General features: G+C 38.0%; 2 protein-coding genes across 3 annotated transcripts; one reads left to right on the top strand and one right to left on the bottom strand.

Moving 5' to 3' along the window:
* Positions 1–102: 102 nt before the first annotated feature.
* Positions 103–6,504, top strand: il12bb (interleukin 12B, b). The gene is made up of 9 exons (XM_085174775.1): positions 103–2,864; positions 3,399–3,492; positions 3,581–3,682; positions 3,870–4,046; positions 4,731–4,836; positions 4,936–5,105; positions 5,239–5,399; positions 5,505–5,623; positions 5,751–6,504. Exons 1-9 carry the CDS (start codon positions 2,778–2,780, stop codon positions 5,776–5,778), a joined length of 1,044 nt encoding a protein of 347 aa, XP_085030901.1. The 5' UTR covers positions 103–2,777; the 3' UTR covers positions 5,779–6,504.
* Positions 6,505–6,604: 100 nt separating this feature from the next.
* On the bottom strand, positions 6,605–16,981 carry ublcp1 (ubiquitin-like domain containing CTD phosphatase 1). Of its 2 annotated transcripts, none has more exons than XM_085174780.1 (11): positions 16,815–16,981; positions 16,206–16,373; positions 15,665–15,756; positions 15,294–15,379; positions 15,083–15,198; positions 14,848–14,946; positions 14,443–14,480; positions 14,162–14,260; positions 10,784–10,900; positions 10,547–10,674; positions 6,605–8,106 (listed from the first exon to the last, which is right to left on the bottom strand). In XM_085174780.1, the coding sequence occupies exons 2-11, from the start codon at positions 16,357–16,359 to the stop codon at positions 8,079–8,081; spliced, it is 957 nt and encodes a 318-aa protein (XP_085030906.1). In that variant the 5' UTR covers positions 16,360–16,373; positions 16,815–16,981; the 3' UTR covers positions 6,605–8,078. The 2 variants fall into 2 exon arrangements, with proteins under 2 accessions (XP_085030906.1, XP_085030905.1); XM_085174779.1 differs by having other exon boundaries at positions 16,206–16,473; positions 16,815–16,980.
* Positions 16,982–18,019: the final 1,038 nt, after the last annotated feature.

Below are 18,019 nucleotides of genomic sequence, written 5' to 3'. Positions count from 1 at the left end.
CTCTTTCAGAATTTCATATTTCAATGAAGACTTGGGACATACTGGACTGATACGCCACAATACTTACTTACTACAACTCTGGGATTGCCTTTTAATGCTAGTTTATGACTTGCTTAGTTTTTCCTCTTCTTGCGTTTTAATTAAGGTGATTTCCTCACTCATTTTCTTTGCTTAATACATTACAAATATTACACGTCAAATGGTCTCACAATGTAATTGTTTGTAGATTGCATAGTATTGTGTAAATGTCTGTATTTGTAAGGACCCCAAAGCGCTTTACACTCATCCACCCATTTACACACGGGTGATGGCAGCTACAGTGTAGCCACAGCCACCCTGGGGCGCACTGACAGAGGCAAGGCTGCCAAACACTGGCACCACCGGGCCCTCTGACCACCACCAGTAGGCAACGGGTAAAGTGTCTTGCCCAAGGACACAACGACCGAGACTATCAGAGCCGGGGCTCGAGCCAGCAACCTTCCAATTACAAGATGAACTGCCAACTCTTGAGCCACGATCACCCCTTGTGTATTCCCATGCACATAGCATCATTTTAAAGTTACAAATAGAAAAAATTATCTCGTATTTTGTGGCTAATATTGAAAGGAAAGGTTAAGGCTAAGGGCAAAAATTAACTTTCTTTCTTTTTACTTGGGTAAAATGAGCTGTGTGACATCCTCAATACCATTTTTAAGCCCGAGTACTGAATTTACACATCATCACCTCCTATAAGTGTAATATTTTGCATTAGTTTTAATTTGAACAAAACCCTCAGAATGGTTTTAAAATGTCAAAACAAAAAAACAACAACATTTGGCTTGTCTAATTTGTTTGGGTCTTTGGACAGGTACTGTAGCCATTTCCATTATAAATGTCAGGCTAAAATAATCACCTACTGGCTTCAGTCACAACACCATAACAATGTAATGTAAGCTCCCAGAGCACTGTTTTTGTGCTGATGTTAATGCCACGGGTGTTTTTGGAATTTTGCAAATTCTGAGTCATATCTACAAATATAACAGCAGAGCACTACTGACTCTTACGCACCATGTGCTTCAGCAACATCCCCCACATGCTCTGTAATTTCACGTGGTCAACCACTTTGCGGCTAAGTTGCTGTGCTTCCTATATGTTTCCACTTTGCAATAATACCAGCTGATTGAGGGAAGCAATTTCACAAACTGACTTGTTACAAAGGTGGCAGCCTGTCACAGCGCCACACTTGAATTCAGTTAGCTCATTAGAACAACTCATTCTTTCACGAATGTAAAGGCAGACTGCTTGGCTTGATGGTTTTATGCTCTGCGGGACTGAAAACACCTACATTTAAGAGGGACTGTTTCTGTCCTTTGTTGTGTGATTACAATTCAGTAATGTGTCTTATCAATCTTTAAAAAACTAAAATGTAGGATTCCCCAAAAGATCAAATTATAATTTCAGGATCTGACACTGATATATCCATGATAATCTAATCTGTTTTCTCTGTCTAGTCTCTTTAACAGGAATAATACAGCACTCTAAGCTTTCCCTTTTTCCTGTAGTCTCTTTTCTCTATAATTTCAACATCATTGTTTAAGCCCATTCATTTAGTCCTGGCAGAAACTGGAAGTTTTCTTGAAAAACCCAATTACGCAAGCATTGATTAATTGGATTTGCTTTGGAAAGAAGTGCTGCTAAGCGGCATTCCCACCTTGACAAAGACATACCTGCTATCATTCAGCTGGTATGAGGAAGGAATGCCAGCTGCCTCTCCGCAATTCCTGTAAAATACAAAGGAAGTTATAGAGTTGATAAGCCACTTGTTTAATATTGAGAAAAGTCGCACCGTGCACACACACACACACAGGGAAGTGGATGTGGTGTAAGGTTAGTATGATATGACATTTTCAGTCCTCATAAGAATACGAAATAGGATAGTGGTGGGGAAAAACCTTTTACTTAATTGAAGTGAGGGTCCAAGCAAGGAAATTGCATTTCCTTTCAAAACAGCATAAAACACACTCCCCTTGAGTCATCTGTTGCCTTTTTTTTTTTAAAAATAAACAAAGGTTAATCAAAAGAAGCCCCTATACCTATGTGTATTTATAGGAAAGGGTCTACGAGCTGTCATTACAGATGCAACCACACAGGCATGCTTAAATGTTAGTGGTTATTTTGGAAAGAAAACGCTCTGCAGGTAACTTCCCAGATGTATACGTTAAAAAAAAAAGAAAATGCAACATTGATTTTTCCATTTGGTCATTGCGTTTACAAAACTCATTCAGATAATCCTGTTTTGTTTTTTTGTTTTGTTTATAATCTGGGTTTTCTCCTTTATTTCGTCCCTGATGATTCTGTTCTCTTGACGCATTCTGTGGAAGCGTCCTTTTTCTTGTTCTTCTTTAGAAGTCCCATGACGGCGATCTAGATTACCTGCTCCACTTTCAGTGGCGTATAACCATATTTAAACATTTTAGGGGTTGCAGTTCTGTTTTACAGAAGTTTCTGTATCATTAGTTGGCCTTACTTCCCCCCCAAAGTGGTTAGTGTGATCACACAATCATACATCAGATTACAGCGTGGATTTTGTGCCGAATGAATTGTCGTCTTCAACACAGCTAAATTAATCAAGCTTGACAAAAGAGGAGAGCCGGGTGGAAAGCTAGTGGTAATCTATTTATTTTTGATCATTTATTAAATTTCCTTTCATGTGCAGTGTGGTCCATTGTCATCGTCATCATTGCTCAGGTATTAAAGAGTTCCTCTTTTGAGTGGGGATTTCTCAGCCTGACGTATAAATGCAGCTGCAGCTGTTGCCTTTACGCAGACAAACACTGCTTACTACATCTGGTTCCAGTGTGAGATTTTGGATCACGTTTTGCAAGGTAAGATCTATTATATTCCATCTGATTGTCACAGATATTCAGGAGGAGGAATAATCTGCTCACTTTGGGTTATGTAAAAATCAAAAATTTAGGTATCTTGAAGTATGTTTAAAACTTCTTATATAATTGAAAATACTTGTACACACTTTGAAAATGCTGTTGTATTGGTTCACAAATTTGAGTTCTCATCCTTTGAAGGGTCAAAAAGGTTTTAGGAGGAAATATCTGATTATTTTTTTTATACTATTTCATTTGATATCTTCTAATTTTTTTATTAGATTTATTTTTTTATTTTTGTATTTTTTACTAAACTAACAGATAGTTAAACTAAGGATATTTTCTCTGTAATTTTATTTGATTTTAATTAGTTTTCCAAGTTCACAATTCTTTTGTTGTTATTTTATTGTAGTTAACACTGCTTTGATTTAAAGGGTTAATTTTGTACTTCAGTATTTCACTTTTTTCAAGGTTTAAAAAAAATATTTTTATTTGTTTATATAAAAGAGTCCCATCACTTCCTTTCTTTTGTTACAGATGCATACATTTTTGCTCATGGTTGTGTGGGCTATACTGAGTGGCGCCAGTGCTGACACCCAGCAAACAGATGTCGAGACACTCATGGATAATGGTATCTCCTTGTCTTTGAATATTCCTCCATGTTTTCATTTTTGGTTTTATTTCACCAACAGTAAAATCTATTTTTTTGTTTTACCTAGTTGTGGTCCTGAGGGTGCCCTCTTTTACGGGTAGCATGGTTCACGTTCCTTTGACCTGCGGAGAAGCTTTTCAGAATGAGCCTGTGTTTTGGAAGAAAAATGGTAAAGCAGCTTTTAATTCAATTAATTTTACTTAAGTAAAGAAAAAGTCAAAGTCACAAGAACTTTCTTTTGTTTGTTTGCTCTATAGCTCATCAAGCTTTTGTTTATCCAGACGTCAAACTTTCCCCTTTGTCTCTTTATGGCTTTTTATGACCACATTGTAACAATGAACATGTCCGTGTCTCAGGTCAGGAGCTCAATCCGCCTCTGCAGGGGAACCAAGTCCAGGTCCTGGTGGAGGAGATGAAAGGAGGGAACTACACTTGCCACCTCAGTTCAAGTGGAGAATACCTGAACCACACTATGATCTTAATCCAGCTTAATCCAGACAACAGGACAGTCATATTGGAAAACAGAGAAGGAGGTAAGTTGAAAAAAAAAGAAAGAAGGAAGGAAAGGAGCAAAGACAAAGAAAGAAGTGAAACGAGTAGGGGAGGGAGAACAAAGAAGGCATGCATGAAGGGAAAAGGGCAAAGAGCAGATTTTCTTTGACTGGATTTAGCCTCAGGCTTTCTCTGAAGAAGAAATGGTATTGATGGGACTGAATAGCTAAGATGATGGTCAGATTGGGATTTAGGATAAGAAAAAAAATAGGGAAAGGGTGTATGGGTGGGGTTCCAGAGCAGAAAACAGAAACTGGATCAAAGGATCACCATTAGTAGTGTCAAAGGAATTTTAATAGAGAAGATGAGGGAAAAGAACAACACAGTGAGCAGGCTTTATATTAGGCCCATCATCACATTGTTAGTGCTCATGTTTCTCCATAAGGTTTCAGCTTTGCAAATCTCAAACATTATGTTTCTGCAGTTTTGTGCTATGAGGCAATGTTTTCCTGTGATGGAACAAAACCTTAAAGTTGAAGTGAAGAGGCAGCTACAAAGCTTTTGTTCTCGTTTACAGCAATTGTATCAATGCCCTGAGTGATTTATTTGTGTTTACTCGATGGGATCTAGAAGAACAATGAAACACTACAAGTGTAAGCTACACTGTTCATAAGAACATTAAACAAAAGAGAGGGAGGGGACTGACAGTAATTCTATTGCTCCAGGTCACATCCACTGCTCGGCACCAAACTATACAGGATTCTTTCACTGCTCCTGGAAAAGAACAGCGCTCAGATCTGATGCCAGTGTGGTTTTGGTTAAGGCTGAACGGTAAGGACAAAGACAATGCATAGCATACTTTGGTTGGGTGCTGGTGTGGAGGAAGTGCTCTAGATAGTATTTTAACATCAACTTATATTCATATTCCAGTTTTACCGAAGATATCCCCTGTGAGCTGGATGCCGATGCATCAGGGGTTCGCTGCCAAGATGCCCACTGCCCATACAAAGAGGAGCAACATCGCATTTCCTTCACCGTTTACATACGCAGCCATGCTCGTTTGGAGGCCTACACAAAGTCTTTCTACCTGAGAGAAATCGGTAAGTTTGTTTTTGTGTATTTTAGCGTATGAAAAGTAACTTTCTAAGTCATCGTGCCGTGATTTCCTCTCTCCATTCTCTTTCTTTTTTAACCTTTGCCCACCTCATTTCTTTCCCTCCCAACTCAATAAAGTGAGACCGTCAAAACTCCCTAACCTGCACATCAGTGATGGGAAGGTGTTCAGCTGGGACTACCCTGATACTTGGGAGAAACCCTGCGCCTATTTTGGCCTACAGTTTGAGGTCAAGCTGGTGCACAGTGGACATCCCTGCAACAGTGACAATCAAATAATTGTAATTAATACACGTACATCTATACACCAGATTCATATCTTTTTGCTGATGTCCAGTTTAGTCGAGGTTTCTTTGTCTTTATTAAGTCGCCTCTTCTTTGTGCAGAATATCACCACTGATACAACCAAATACGAGGTTGGCGTTAAGACCAAGAAGTATGTTTTCTGTGTGCGAGCTCAGGACAAGTACACCAGAGGGCCGTGGAGCCACTGGAGTCAGTGCACGTAAGTGTATTGATTTTTATTTATTTATTTTTTGCTAATTCTGTTCCTGTGCAAGGTTTTACACTATTTACAAATCATTGTATACTGACTGATCCAATCTGTACTGTTTTGTTCTATTTACCAACAGAGTGAACAAACATAACGTGGCATGCTAAGCGTTAGCCGCTGGACTCTTCAGAAGGAAAAAAAATGGTCTAATACATTTTTTCAAGTGATGCACAACATATGAAGCTGTGCTTCAGGAGTGAATGTATACCTGTACAGTATTTATTCATCCCTCTTCATCCCCATTCGTTATGTCTGTGGAACTACAGAACAATGTTACAATAATGATTTGTACTGTGATTGAAATGAATTAGTATTTCCTTCATGCCCTTTTTAACTTATTTATATCTGTTCAGAATGTTTCTCAACATTTTATAATAAATTAATGAACATGTCAGTTTATTGTATTTTCTTTCATTTTATAACAGGGCATCTCAAAATGTATTTGAAACCCATGGGTTATCTATAGTAATGAAGAGTTTATTCTGAGTGCAGAACATACAAAAGAGGAAAAATGCACTGACAAACTAGAAAAAACACAAAATCATAAAACTAAAGTACTTGTACATATTTGCATATTTTCTATTCTGATATTGTGCGAGTTGCATGTGTATTAACTCATCATGTGGCTACGTGAGAAATCAATAGGTAATAACAATGACAACAGTAGGAAAATAATAGCCAATAATAATACTGAAAAAATATTTATGACATTTAAATGAAGGGGAGAGGGTCACTAAAAAACCATGGTGTTTTGGGAGGTGTCATTATTGGCCAGGTCGTTAGTGTCTATGTTCTTTATTCAATGAATTAATCTTTTGTCTTTTATGGTGTTCATGGTGTACAAGTTATGAACAGGAAGTAATGAAATGTTTCTAACTGTAAAAGATGAACTCATTTTTAACTACCTCAGGAATGTAGAACAGTACAAGCAAGCGAGGTACAAAAAAAGGTTTATTTTCCTATTTACAGCCACAATTTCATCGATGAAATGAAGAAAACACACAAAAAAGGCAGAGCTCAAGAAATGAAAAGAAACTGAATTTCCAGGGACTGCTTGACATATCATATAGCTTATGTTTCCAGAGCTTCAGCTTCATAAAATGAGGCCCACCTTAATAAGTACTGAAATGTGTAAAAACCCACTTTAGTTACAAAAGAGAAAAAAACAAAACACACAATTAAAAAAAAAGTGCTATCCAGTTCTTGTATTCTCATCACCTTTAGTCGGTTCATTGACATTTGGATGTTCCAGAAACATTTCAATGAAGAGCTTTCACGATCTAACGAGCATCAACGAAATAAAACCTATGCTTTATGTCTGTTCGACTGTTGCGTCCTGTGATGTAACAGAATCAGCATGCACAGAAAAACATGAATACGTTTCTGGACATGTATGCACACAAATATCCAGCCATGGAAGCCTGACTGTAATATGCATGTACAGAATGTAAATAACAAAAAACAGGCCTGTTTGTAGTGACCACCTACAGACGCGTAACAAATGGTGTCACACTTGTTCACTAAAGCCACTTGTTTTGATGAAATATTTTAGCTAGCCAGTTCTAAGACCAACAGATTTTGGTCTCTCAGTAGTTTTTAGAATTGCTGCATATGTCTGCATGTGCAGGCTGCTGTTATTTGTTTGACGCTCAGAAAACTTCCAGACGTTCCAACTTTTCACTTCATTTATTACAAATCAAACAGACAATCCAAATACTACATTAAAAAAAACACGTTAAATTACCAGGATATCCTCGCATACTGAAAACACTTTCAATGGTTATGTAACTTCATTTTGCTTATTTGTTTCTTTTCGCTCTTTAGCTTTTTGCGGTCAGTCTCTTTGAAGGCAGGCTACTGACCTTAACCATAATGAAATTAGATTTGTATCTTCTCCTACTCACTTGGTACAGCAGAGAGGCTTGATAGAGTATTTTTTACTGGTAATCAACTTAACACATCTGCTACTATTCACCCATTTAAAATACCAAGCAGGTGTAAAAGATCTCGAATACTTTCAGGAAATAGTGGACCTCAGTTATCTATATTAAACCCTTGTTGACCACCATGAGTAAACAGGTGAGCTGGAGTCTGTGACATTAAATCAGTGTGGTCCCAAACAGGATTTTTTTTCCACAATGCACCTTGCACACTGATAGTAACTGTAAACAATATTTGAACAAACAAATGTTCCAGACTAAGAGAAGGCAGAGAACATGCAGATATATAAACTGGGAAGCCCGTCTCAGTCCTGAGGTTTTGACCTTGTGTGTAATTGTAGGGTTAGTGGTGGACTTTTAGTGAGGCTTGGTATGAAGGACTATGTTTGTTCTTGTGTTTGACAAGCGGATGATGCATTGGTTGCATCCACTCCACCAAGTCTTTGCGCTGATAATATAGTCCCTCTTCAGTGGTGCTGCCTCTTAGATAGGTACCTGCAGAAACAAACAGGCACACATTCAGCGCATATTTTAAACACATTCAGTTGAATTCATGTTGATTTGGGGAAATGTACAAATGACACTGGGACACAACATTAAAAATGAGTAACTAAATAATGGAAGAACATTTAAAGCCTTTACCACATACTAGAGATGGACCGATCAGATATTACGTATCGATATCGGTCCGATACTGACCTAAATTACTGGATCGGATATCGGAGAAAAATAAAAAATGTAATCCGATCCGAAGTATCACAAAATCACCTCACAAAACGCGCTACTTGGCGTAACCCAGCTCGGCGCATCGGAGCAGTATGTGTCACGTGATAGAGCGGCTGTTGTCTGCGAGACCTGTTGGCGGTATGTTGGAGCATTTGGAGCCTCGCTACATGCTTCCTAACTGCGGTATTTCATCTCGGCGAAAACTATCCCACAGAAGTAAAGCAAGTGTGTAAGTTCATCCCTGAATGTTTGCATAGTATTTCCACGTTAAGCTTAACAACTGATGTATTGAGCCACAGCTGGACTGGCCATCGGAGTTCCATATTAAGGTGAAAAGGAAGCGATTTGTCCCGTACTTCAGCTAGAATTCAAAAATAGACACAAAGCTGGAGTTATTCTGCCTTTGTTGCGCAGTTGCATCTACTTCTCTCATTCACTTCCCCTTCCTCTCCTGTTATTACTTTTTCTGCCGCAAGTCCCGTCTTTCTTGTTTGTTTATCGCCCACTTTGCGCTAGAAAGAGGAGACCGCCGGATAAACAACAGCAGCATGTTTAAACGTGATAAGCTGTTGTTAGAATGTATTTAATATTAACTTTGTAGTATCAGCTGAGGTTTGCTGGAGCCACAGCTGTAAAAGCTGCTGGTCATGATATCCGTTTGGATATGTGGTGAGAGGGAAACATGAAGATGAAACCAGGAGATGTCCTTATTGAATCATCAGAGCTGAACAGGTGATGGAGAAACAGGTTTACCTTTTAGGTGACATGAATGAGTTGAAGGGAAGTTATGAACTGTTTCTGAGAGACAAATAACACCAGGATCCTTTTTTACGTAGCTGACAGCTGGTAACTGTGCAGGGGCGGGTATACCAAAGTTTTGTCGGGGACCAGGTAGGGCATTAACAGGGAAAGGGGGGCACAAATAAATACTTTTCTTTGTTATGTCATTTAAAAACTTTGAAAAAATAATTATCTGAATCTTACAACAAAAGTGGTCATCTGATTAAATGTATAGAAATCCATTATTGTATATAGTAACTAATAAGTCTAATATACACTCTAATAAGCTATAGTACTTTTTCCTTTGGGAAGATACCATCTGTGAAGTCTGCAATTCTGTTGAAGAAAGATGTTGAATCTATTTAAATATTGTAGAAAAATAATTGATTTCTGTGCATTTGTTTTACACTTGCATTAAATTAAAGTTGATTACATCGATTAAGGGCGGGGGGTGGTTCCCGAATATTTTTGCTGGGAGTTGGCAACCTTATTAGTTAGGTTGCTTAATATTTCCACTAAGTACTCTTTAAAATACCAGAATAGGGAGGATGGTGTAGGTTTAAATTTATTAGATTGATCAGTGTTACTGAACTATAAAATGTTTTGGGTGGAGTGCATTTTTTGCATACAGGTATAACAGAATAGCTTCAGTCTCTTGTTTTTTAAAACTTGAGTATGAACTTATACAAAATGCAGCAAGATATTTATATAAAAAACACAGTTTTATTGATTACAAAATACGCTATATCAGATTCATATCGGTATCGGCAGATATCCAAATTTATGATATCGGAATCGGTATCAGACATTAAAAAGTGGTATCGTGCCATCTCTACCATGTACAGCACAAACAAATTATATTATAAGTTGGACAGTCGATTAAATAACCAACCATGTACAGTCCTACGACATCACAGATAGCAAAAATAAAGCTAAGAATTGACACAACAAAGTGCAAAGGAGAAATTTGCACTGAGATCTCACCTTTTAGCCTTTCCATCACAACTGTAAATAAGAAAGAGCTCAACACTGATCCCTGATGTAACTCTACCCCGACTCTAAACTCATCTGTAATTCCTACTGCACACCTCAACACTGTTTCACAAATTTCTTGCCACTGGTGAGTTCCTCATTGAGTACCACAGTCACTCTCTTTGCTTGGGATACAAAAGTCTCCTTCTTACTTTAGATCGTGTTCATTTATCCCCAGAATTGGATGCATTTTTAGGATGAATTTTATACTTTAAATAATCTGAAATGAAGTAAAATTTAAGTAAGATTCATGTGTGTGTTGGCATTAGATGTTATTTTTTAATATATCTATTATTTTCTTGTAAATGGCTGTTCAGATCTAGCAGGTGCTGTAGGTTTGAAGTATGCAACGACAACTATGCAAATGATACTGTTTAGCTGTTCAATGAGTGCGTACCTCTCCCAGTGTTTGTGGTTGAGTCCACTGAAGTCGTCAAGCTTGGCGATTTCTTTGAGGTATTGAGACAGTTTATACAGCTCTCTGTCCCGCTCCCTGTTGAGGTGGGCCTTCATGAAGGGTCGGATCTAACACAAATTCACAACAACAAATAAAGAAAAAGTTTCATTAAGATCTGTAGTTGATTGTACCAAAAGAAGAGAAAAATGGTCAAGACAATTGTATGAACTAACCAACCTTAAGTCCATTCTGTGGGTTCATAAGAAAGTTTCTTCCAATGTCGTCAAACATAATGGTGTTCTTCCTGTTATAAAATTCTCCGTACTTCCCCCATATCACACCTAAGGGCTTCACCTGCGGAAGCCATAAAATAGATTAAATCAGTGCCATGACGTTTGCACAAAGCATAAACGTCCTCCACAAACATTATGAAAGAGGTATTCAAGCACATCACAACATGTCGTCACGGCGCGTGCAGTCACACCTAGAGTGCTAAATGACTTACCAGAATGTAAACAAAAAAAAACAAAAACCAAACAACAACAATATGATACATGTCACCTAGGACCATAAGCCAGAAACATTCCCGAGAATTTACATAGTTACTTAGCAAGCACAAAGTGTATACAACTTTATCTAGTCACAAATCTCTGACAAAGAGATACTTGACCCCCTCTTTTCAAATTTATCCTCACTACACATCCATATTATATATGTGCTTCCCATTTGACACCCCAAGACTCACATATGTTTTCATGCACAGTAATCTTATTTAATGAAGTTATGAAAAATTATAGCTTCATACTATGGTAAATGGCCTGTATTTGTATAGCGCTTTTACTAGTCCCTAAGAACCCCAAAGTGCTTTACACGTCCAGTCATCCACCCATTCACACACACTTTCACAAACTGGTGATGGCAAGCTACATTGTAGCCACAGCCACCCTGGGGCGCACTGACAGAGGCGAGGCTGCCGGACACTGGCGCCACCGGGCCCTCTGACCACCACCAGTAGGCAACGGGTGAAGTGTCTTGCCCAGGGACACAACGACCAAGACTGTCCAAGCCGGGGCTCGAACCGGCAACCTTCCGATTACAAGGCGAACTCCCAACTCTTGAGCCACAATCGCCCGTATACTATGATTTACTTATCTTTTTTTCAGGCCCTTGAAGTACAGAGGGGTGGTTCTTTTTAATATTCATTTGTTCCAGCAGTTTTAAGCCGTGACTAAAGCCAAATCGATCTGAAGCGCACTACCAAAATCCTGCTTTGGTAAATGGTGAATGAAATGGTTTTTATATCGCATGTTTGTGTATAACCTGCTCTGAGCATCAACATCGTGGCCTATATCATAGTCTGACAAACTGAGCTGGACAAGCTTAATGCCTAAGATGTCAAGTAATAGAGACAGGCATTGACTGTTTTATCTCGTCTGATGATTCACTGGAGAAAACAAAAAAAAGTGCATTTTGAGTACATTCCAAAGAGTGTTATCACCACATGGTGTTTAGTTAAAACACGTGACAGCATATCTATTTTTTTTTACCACCAAACTCGTCTTCTATTCGTGATTTCTTTCTGCGTCAAAATAATTTGTACACTTTCTACTGTAACTGTGAAATAGAGAAACAGCATTTGCGTTCACATGTTCAAAAAAATAATTTGTACAATGAAACAAATTAAGGTCCTGAAGATGTAAAATGTATTTTCCCTTTTACTCAGTTTACTAAACTAGAGGGGAAAAAGCTATTTGCTGCGACACTTATGATCATCTATTGACTCATTCTCAGATATTGAGCTCTGAGAGAGTGCTCAAAGGCATCAACGGGAGCATCAGGCTAAGGACAGCCTGGACATAGAATGAGAACAAATTTCCTGACCTGGTTTGATGTATTTTCCATTTTGGCTGTTTATTTCTGCAGCTCAAACTACTTTAAGCTATTTTTCATTATCTAAAATGTAACACATTTTAAGAAGGGTTTTTTAAAAATAATTTCTGTATCAAGTGTGGTGCATATCCTTTGTGAAAGCACCAATTATAAACCAGTGAAGGTTTTCAGATCCAAGGTTTCACATTGTTGACTCATCACATGGAATTTCCACCTGCAGTGACTTCATGACACCAGCTAAGATTCAAATGACAGGGCATGTTGCTCATGACATCATTAAAGGGTGGAAGTTAGGCTACGTTCACACTGCAGGTCTTAATGCTCAATTCCGATTTTTTGATCAAATCCGATTTTTTTGTCTGCTCGTTCACACTACAAATAAAATGTGACAGCAAATGTGCTCTAGTGTGAAAGCTCAAAGCGGCCCGCATCCGCAAAAGAAGACGTCACACACAAAGCGCTCTGTTTAGACCCAGAGCAAACAATATTGTTTGACTGATGGCCCTTAATATAAAGACTTCGGACTTTACGTTTCCCAATTTTTGCTTTAAGTTATTTTGTTATTTACATAATAATGTAAATAACCTAATAATTATCCTTATTGCTGTTTTAGAGAGGAGCGGTGCTTCAAAGGATAGTTGCAGATTTCTGTCAGAATCTGCAGATTATATAGTATAAATAAAATGTTCACGTTTCTCCAACGTTGTCTTCCCAACAGTTTCACTGACATCTACGCTGGACGGCCAGGAAGCATTCGCGATGTCTTCTCGGGCGCTTCTCCGGCGCTGATAATTGGCGTCTGTCTTGTGTCAGTGACGTAAAAGATGGATTTAATGCGACTTGACCATTCAAACAGCAGTCGCTTTCTAAAACATCGGATATGTATCGGATTCAGTACCACATACGAAAGTGACCCAGATCAGATTTGAAAATATCGGATTTGTGCCGTTCACACTGTCATACCATGATCGGATATGGGTCGCATAGGGTTAAAAAAAATCGGATTTGATGCACTTTTGCCTGCAGTGTGAACGTAGCCTTAAACTTTCAAAACCAAACCTTTGTGCATGTTGTGTACATGTGTAGCTCTCTCTCTCTCACTCACTCACTCCTTGAGTAAACAGAACCTCCTATTTAACATTTGGAGATTGCTACAATATGACTGTATTAATATGACTGTAGTGTGTGTGATTAGGTGTATGATGCTGTAGGAAAAAGCACTTTGAGTGGTCAGTTAGGGCAGAAAAACTCTGTATAAGTCCCAGTCCATTTAACATTTGACCATGAACCTGTCTGTCACAGTCATGTGATGCTTGCAGTTTACCCAAAATGCCTTTTTGAGGATCATCTGAAAATAGATACTACCAATACTAATGCGTGTTTCTGTTATTCAGTATGACAAACATTAAATTCTTGGAGATGTTCCCTCTGAAACTATGATATATTCTATAATATCAATGCTCAGATTTAGTTATAGAAATAATGCTGAACAAAAATTAGATTATGGCTTTAGATAATGACACTCAGATTGGATACAAATTTGATTTTCTTGCAGTGTTATGTTCAATGACCCATTAACTGCCAGAATGAATAACCCTTAAAAACCTAAAATAAATCCAAATATATTGTAAATCATTTCTTCTTCTGTGAAAGATATGTCCAAAGCATTGATGTGTGACCACAACAGTTACACAGGCCAATATTTTAAACAGCAAGTGTACCAACCTCCACAACTCCTCTCTTTGGGGTGTGTACCGTAATCATGGCCCCACTGTCCAGCATGAACGTAATCTTGTAATTAGGGTTGTCTGTCACTCCCAGCTCCTACACACACACACACACACACACACACACACACACACACACACACACACACACAGTGGTGTTATCTTCTGATCCATCTACACTCATATAATGTATGCCAACTTGGATAACACTGCCACCTTTTGGCAACAAAATGTACAGGATAATAAAAGAAATGGTAAAGAAATAAGAGAAGTACTTGCCTTCATTTTTGCATCAATCCATTTCATACTTGTAGCAGCTTAAAAGAGAAAACACATTATGCGTGTTAATTAGTAATGAATTAAATCATGAAAGAAAAAAATAACAATTAAACACAACACAATGTTTACACACACCCAAGCACAAGAGGCATCTCAGTGAGAGGACACTGTTCTCCAAACGCATACTGGACATTTAATTGGGTATTTACCACCATTAGAAAAACGGGCGAGCTCAGTCTGTTTTTTGGTTGTTCTTTTTGTGCTTCTTGGTGGATCAGATGCTCAATTTGGGCCAAAACATCAGGAATTAACTAGGCAGACATACTTATATGAAAACCCCACTCTCTAACACAAAAGCAATGAACCACTGCCACAGACAAGGGAAAGAGACGGACAGATACGTACACCAAATTACAATATCGTAGTCCTCATAGGCTGATGTCAGGAACTCGTGAAGGTAGGGTCTCATCAGCTCCTGACCTGTTTCTGCACATGACTTGTGATCTGAACACACACAGGATTATTGTATGGGTGTCCATGGTAAAACAAGCAGCTGATAAACAGACAGTAACTGCAAAGCCTCCTCTTTTGTTTCTTGCAAAGCATCTTATTAAAGAGACACATGATGATATCAACTCACCAAACAGTGTGTAGTCCACATCCAGAACCAGGAGCCTCTTGCCTTCTCTAGGAGGGTTTAGTTCCTCTACCTTGTACTCTTTGACTCTTCTAGCTATTTTTGCCAGGTTCTCCTCTCTGAAGACATAAAACAATATTTGTTTCTCAAATGCACCCACACATCCACACACAAAGACAGGTTTCCTTCAACAATTTCTAAAATTCTGACAGACCTGTTCTCCACTTCAATGACCTCCTCCTCAATGTCAAAATCATTGACAACGTCATCATTCTCTGGTGGAGGGGCTAAAACGTCTTCCTTCACGAAACAAAATATATGCACGGTTAAAACTGTATCAGTCAGTACATTATACCCATTACATATATCCCTCAAAAATGTCAACAGCTGTCAGATCTTCACCTAAACAACCATTTTCTGATCCATTAATCAAAGCTAGCTGATTCCAAAATCCTGAATAAACAGATTATTTACAAGTTACCCCTCACCTCTCTTGTCTAGTAAACCTGAACACTAGCAAGGCACACAGTCCTTCTATAACAGTTCCAGCCAGATATATTTTTTTAATTTTCTCTATCCACCTACCAGACTCTCCTCTCTGGTACCCATCATCATGATCTTGGTATTAGGCTTCAACTTCAACGAGCCCAGCTTCATCTCATCCTCTGCTGGTTTACCTGCGGGCAAGATGAAAGGGAAAGGAACAGAAAATATACATAGAGAGAAAATCATATTAAGAGCATGCATAACTTTTATAAAATTATATATATATATATATATATATATATATATATATATATATATATATATATATATATATATATATATATGCAATAAAATAATTTATATACTCAATAGCCTGCAGATAGGTGGAGAAAACAGAAACTTTTGTACATAGACCTGGGGCTAGATGTAGGGGTGATTATTTTAAATATGATTAGCATCCAGGAGGGTCTTTTATGTAGACTGCACAATTAAATAAAAGCACAAGATGAAATGTCCTTTGGTCTCACACTTGGATTGGACTTCATATAGCATTATTTACACTAACTAGGCAGAAATCAGAATCAGAATACTTTATTAATCCCTAAGGAAAATCAGGTACTTATCATTGACATCATCTCACCTTTGACCTTGAGTCCCAGGAGTTTCTGTCTCTCTGGCAGGACCCCAGTCAAGGTCTTGATGGACTGTTTCAGGTCCAACACCGTGTCTTCCTCAGACAGAGAACTGATGAAGTATTCCTGACCTCCCCACTTAATGATAACGGACACCGACATGACTCTCCGGTGCTCTTCACACACACATACACACGACTGCAGCTGAAGTCAGGTATGCACGCGCACCCTAAGCAAAAAATTTCCAGCAACAATAACAAACATGCACGCGCACACCTTGCAGAAAGGGAGAGACGGGCAAATTCAAAGGAAAGGTGTTAGGATGCCACCATGTAACTGGCTGGAGCTCGAATTAAAACAAACAAGAGCAGCTTGTGATAAAACAGAGAGCCAAACGGGACATTACTATTGTTAAGCAGGTGATGGTACGTCTGGCTATTTCAAGACACAACGGCCAAATGCCACCTAATCAGCTGAGACACTGTGTGACTGTCCCTGATGCTGATATTTATAGCACAAGGTTGCTAACACTGACTAGCAACGATGTAAACACGCCGGGTTTAACAGCCAGCTCGCTAACATTAACTGACTGAGCTCCGCGGTCTGCTCACTCTTACCTGGTAGCACAAACTAACATGTAATGCTTGGCACACACTGTCAAATTTCCTCATAAAGTTGAATGAATGAACTGAGTTGGCCGTTCAATTTCATTCAGCGGGAGCCTCACACACCGCTGCTCTCTTCCTGGCGTCCCGAATCTTTCCGGTAGTGACGTAATTGAAAAAGGAGGCTTTGTTGCTATAGTGACAAAAGCTCGTTACTTTAAAATACAATCCTTTGAATTGTATATATATATATATATATATATATATATATATATATATATATATATATATATATATATATATATATATATATATATGCCTGCCATAAGAAATATTTCAGCTATATTCAAAATAAAACAGTCCAGTATCTAATTGTCACGGTTCAATGACTGACCACTACCTTATGCTATGCATTATGTATCTTGATACAAGTCTAATTTCACAGCAGGAAACACATTATGATTTACCATGGTCTAGAATCAGAATCAGAAATTGTTTAGTTACAGATGCACCCTTAAAATATTTATATGAACTAGAGAAATAAGGTGTAAATATAATTAAAACAAAGGCAATCAAAGTGTCATATTAAATTAGAAGTAAGTTTTAAAACATACTATGTACAATATAAATAAATGAAAGTGAAAATAGTCTATGTCCACGCAAGGATAAGGATACTAATAGTATTGGTTTGAGAAGTATGTACTTCTTAAACCAATATATAAATGCTTAATAGGGATGTTTGCTAACCCCTCCCAAAAACAACAGTCTTTTTGACGACCAAAACACACCTTTGTTCTACTTGCCTGGCGAAAGGGGAATTTATGCTTATCCGCACTGCCGGGAGAATATCTCATTCATATAAACCTAACAATTCCATAAAACTTGTAAAATCAAACACAATTAAAGTAAGCAAAGTGACTGGCCACCACCTTAGGCTATGCATTAGGCCTCTCCATTAATTTTACTTTCAGGTTTTGTCCCTAGCTAAATATAAATAAATAAATAAATAAATAAACTCCCTCTTCACATTAGGCAATCGACATCAGTGCTGGTTTTTAAATACAGATTGAAAACGCATTTTTATTCACTGGCTTTTGACTCAGTGGTTGACTGACTTGTATTTACTTATATTTTATTGTTTTCGCTATGTTTATTATTTTATTGTATTTATTACTCTTATGGTATCTATTATGTTTCTATTGTTCAGCACTTTGATC

This window comes from Neolamprologus multifasciatus, chromosome 10, assembly GCF_963576455.1.
Source record: "Neolamprologus multifasciatus chromosome 10, fNeoMul1.2, whole genome shotgun sequence".
Lineage (NCBI taxonomy): Eukaryota > Metazoa > Chordata > Actinopteri > Cichliformes > Cichlidae > Neolamprologus > Neolamprologus multifasciatus.
This window is presented reverse-complemented; position numbering and strand designations above follow the sequence as displayed.

Excerpts from the sequence above, each read along its gene's own strand:
- il12bb (XM_085174775.1), top strand. The coding sequence starts at position 2,778 with ATGCAGCTGCAGCTGTTGCCTTTACGCAGACAAACACTGCTTACTACA. Across the intron at positions 2,865-3,398 it reads TTTGGATCACGTTTTGCAAG|ATGCATACATTTTTGCTCAT; the intron begins GTAAGATCTATT and ends CTTTTGTTACAG. Across the intron at positions 5,106-5,238 it reads TTTCTACCTGAGAGAAATCG|TGAGACCGTCAAAACTCCCT; the intron begins GTAAGTTTGTTT and ends AACTCAATAAAG.
- ublcp1 (XM_085174780.1), bottom strand. The coding sequence starts at position 16,359 with ATGTCGGTGTCCGTTATCATTAAGTGGGGAGGTCAGGAATACTTCATC. Across the intron at positions 15,757-16,205 it reads CCTGGGACTCAAGGTCAAAG|GTAAACCAGCAGAGGATGAG; the intron begins GTGAGATGATGT and ends TCTTGCCCGCAG. Across the intron at positions 10,675-10,783 it reads ACCCACAGAATGGACTTAAG|ATCCGACCCTTCATGAAGGC; the intron begins GTTGGTTAGTTC and ends AATTTGTGTTAG.